The sequence below is a fragment of the Drosophila obscura genome, unplaced genomic scaffold, assembly GCF_018151105.1.
Source record: "Drosophila obscura isolate BZ-5 IFL unplaced genomic scaffold, ASM1815110v1 contig_150, whole genome shotgun sequence".
Classification (NCBI taxonomy): domain Eukaryota; kingdom Metazoa; phylum Arthropoda; class Insecta; order Diptera; family Drosophilidae; genus Drosophila; species Drosophila obscura.
In genome coordinates, this window is record NW_024542736.1 from 7,198,142 (window position 1) to 7,201,429 (window position 3,288).

General features: G+C 38.0%; 1 protein-coding gene across 1 annotated transcript; it reads right to left on the minus strand.

The window, feature by feature from the left end:
* Positions 1-2,123: 2,123 nt before the first annotated feature.
* On the minus strand, positions 2,124-3,288 carry LOC111066895. The gene is made up of 2 exons (XM_022355842.2): positions 3,199-3,288; positions 2,124-2,806 (listed from the first exon to the last, which is right to left on the minus strand). Exon 2 carries the CDS (start codon positions 2,790-2,792, stop codon positions 2,598-2,600), a length of 195 nt encoding a protein of 64 aa, XP_022211534.1. The 5' UTR covers positions 2,793-2,806; positions 3,199-3,288; the 3' UTR covers positions 2,124-2,597.

The window sequence follows — 3,288 nt, forward strand, 5'->3', positions numbered from 1 at the left end:
CGAAACGAAGCGAAACGTACAATGGAATTCGGCCATAAATGTATCTGTTCCTTTTTTTTTTGTTTTATTTTCGAGTTTAAATATTTGATGAGCTCGCGCCACCTAATAAAATTGTAAAACACGAACATTTTATTGGGCAGAGACTCCAGCCAACTTCTTCAGCTGCTCCTTAGTTGCTTTTGGGCAACTTGTCGCTTTTATTGAACCCTCCTTGAGGGTGGCCTGGAAAGAGCCGGCTGGGGGCAAGTTGAGCTAAGTGAATTTTTACGCCACCCCGAGCGCAAGTCGCGTGCTGCTGCCACAAAAAAAAAACACACACTCCCAAAAAAAAGGAAGACTATAGTTTTGGGTGCGAAGTTTTTGATACCCTTTCCAATCCATCAATATGCTCGAATATATTTGATACAATTTTTTTTATTTTTATTTTTTTTATTGGAATATTTTCAGAAATTTTCAATATTTTATAAACTAAGCAACTTGTTTGCTATTTCTTGCCAATAGCTGAGAAAAGTCATGACACCCTCTGCAAGGGCATAGAAAGATGAGCAGCAGCCACTGCATTCAGCCACGGACTTGCTTTCTTGCTACTCTTGCTGCAGCAGCAGATGCCGAACGTATTTTTAAACTAATTTTCCAACTGGGAGCATTTCGATGGCATTTAACGTGCCAGCCATCAAGCGGGGCGAGCTGGTCATGGGGAAAGAACTGAAACTGAAGATAGAGCAAGAGCAGGAGCTGGAGCTGCGGCTGGGGCTGAGCGCTGAGGTCCAAGCCGGATCCGTGTGGCTAGTTGAGCCGTAAATTATTTTAGCGTTTCAATTTGGCCAGAAGGGTGACACCAGCTATTCGCTGAATGGGACCCCCAATAAAGAATATATACATAGATATGAAGCCTGCATCGCCTGCCTGCAAGTTACCCAAAATGAAGAGCAAATAAAGTTGGCTAATTCGATTTGATTTGCATTTAGTGTCTGCAGTTGAGCAGAGAAATTTCGGGGGGTGTTTAATGCTTAACTTAACTAAAATACAACTAAATTTGACTCCAGAAAGAGAGCCAAAATTTCACGAAATTTTAGTTAATTTTCTCCGTTTTTTACACATCTCTTCTTTCCATTTCAATATGGTCCCTAGACCCACACCAGGCAACTAAGTTATAGCCAACGAAGCACACTTCAACATTCCTCTGCATCACATTTAATTTTCATAATATTTTAATTATTGTAATCACATTAAATGCTTCACATTTTCGATGCTTATGGGTTCACTTTAATGTCTAATTAAATTGGACAGCTCCTTCACACTTTCAGTTTATAATTTCAAGTTTAAAATTTGTTAATTTATAAATGAATAAATTCACATTCATAACGAGTATTAGCCATTTTAGCTCATTAAAGTTCACTACTTTGGGACTCGGGGCTTGTTTAAGCCAGAGTTCTATTTAATTTTGCTTATTACCTGGGACTTCGCTCGCTCGTCTCCCAGCAGTTTACCTCTCCGTCAGGTGTATGAAAATGTCATTTATTAGCGCATCTCGTCCTGCCGCTGAGGGCCATCAAAAACCGCCGTGCAGCGCTAAATTTTGCAGGTCGTGAAAGGAAACGTCAGCGAAGATGCATAGCCAAGTTTTTGGCTAAATTTATGACCGTAAGCAACCAACAACAACACCCACACACAGATGTACATACAAATACAGATACATACATATGTACATATGTACATATAGCCGCGCATAGACACAGACATCACGTTCCCACTTTAAGCTCTATTTTAAGGTACTCGCCAGAAACTCATCAAACATTTTATTACTCGGCCATGGGACAAACTCGTTTAGGTTTCCATTTAAAGCACACAATTTAATATGAAAGAGGGCAGTAGGGAAAGGGAAATAAATAACATTAAATGCACGATTCATATAAATTAATGAAAGATATAACTTGCATATGTAAGTAATGTACAAATATTTGTTTGCTTATTTTTAAGTTTGTATAAAAATTAAAAAAATAAAGAAGAATTCTTTGCACAGCCGTTTAAAAGTTAAAAGTTTTTATTTCATCAAAATTCCGACTTATGCCGACTAGCGTACATTTCTTATCAACTTCCCTGTATATTTTCACGTCTGTTTACATTTGGCAATGCGAAAACCTGCTGTGGACCCATAACATACGGATGTAATTATTGTCTGTTAAGCACTATAAAATCTGTATTTGAACATTGCACAGCTTTTGCTTTAAAATTGAGCCTTCTATGTACATATATTAAAGTAATTGTATGAATAAATGCACATTTTGGCTTTAAAATTGCAAGTACTATTACATACATATGTTTATGATAAGCGTAATGAATCCTTAAAGATAAATGTCACACATGATGCTATATATATGAATACATAAATATGTATGCATGTATACTCTGACTTTAACCACTAACCTATGATTAAACATTTAATCTAGGCATTATAAATATACAACATTTTGAAGGGAATACTGCAAATAACAATGCGGAATAAAAGATAAGAACAGCGCCCCCCAAAGCCCTTCTTATCCACAGCTTGATGTGTGAATCACAGCAAGCAGTTCGTTTGGCGCCTAGCCCTGCACTTAGAGCACTGGCTCATGGGCGTCCGAGAGCAGCGGGGTATTGAGATAAGCATTTCGCACACTCGATCGTCGACACTCGCGGACACTCAGCCAGCAGTAGTAGAAGTGAACGAGCAGCATGGATATGAAGATAGGTGCACCGACAAAGTACACCATGCTGATTTGGCTATCACCCAGCGGCTCGGCGAATCTCATGGTGAAGGCCGCAACTGAAAGAGTTTTATGTAAAAACAACACGCGATATATTTATGTAATATATATTTTTTGTATATATATATATATTTTATGTATGTATATATTTATTTATTAATCTGTTACTTGATTTTTGCACTGTTGCATGCTCTGCAGCTTAGCGCTCGAAGTAGAAAAACAAAACAAACAAAAAAAATACGACCTTTGAGGCTTTGGATATAGACATAGATCTCTTGTGACAAATCTATGATCGATGCATAACCAAAGAACCCTCCACAAGGGCTAAGGATGAGAAGCATCCAAATGACAAAATGAAACACTCAAAAGAGAGTTAATCCAGCTCCAGCTGAGATGTTGCTTGCACTTAACACAGAGACACAGATTAAGTATAATTAGACTTTGGCCCTACCGGTTTGTATTTGCACGTGTTTTAGTTAGACTTCCAGCAGCAAATTAAATTTAAATTTCGATTCCGATGTTTAGTAAACCTCAGCCAGAT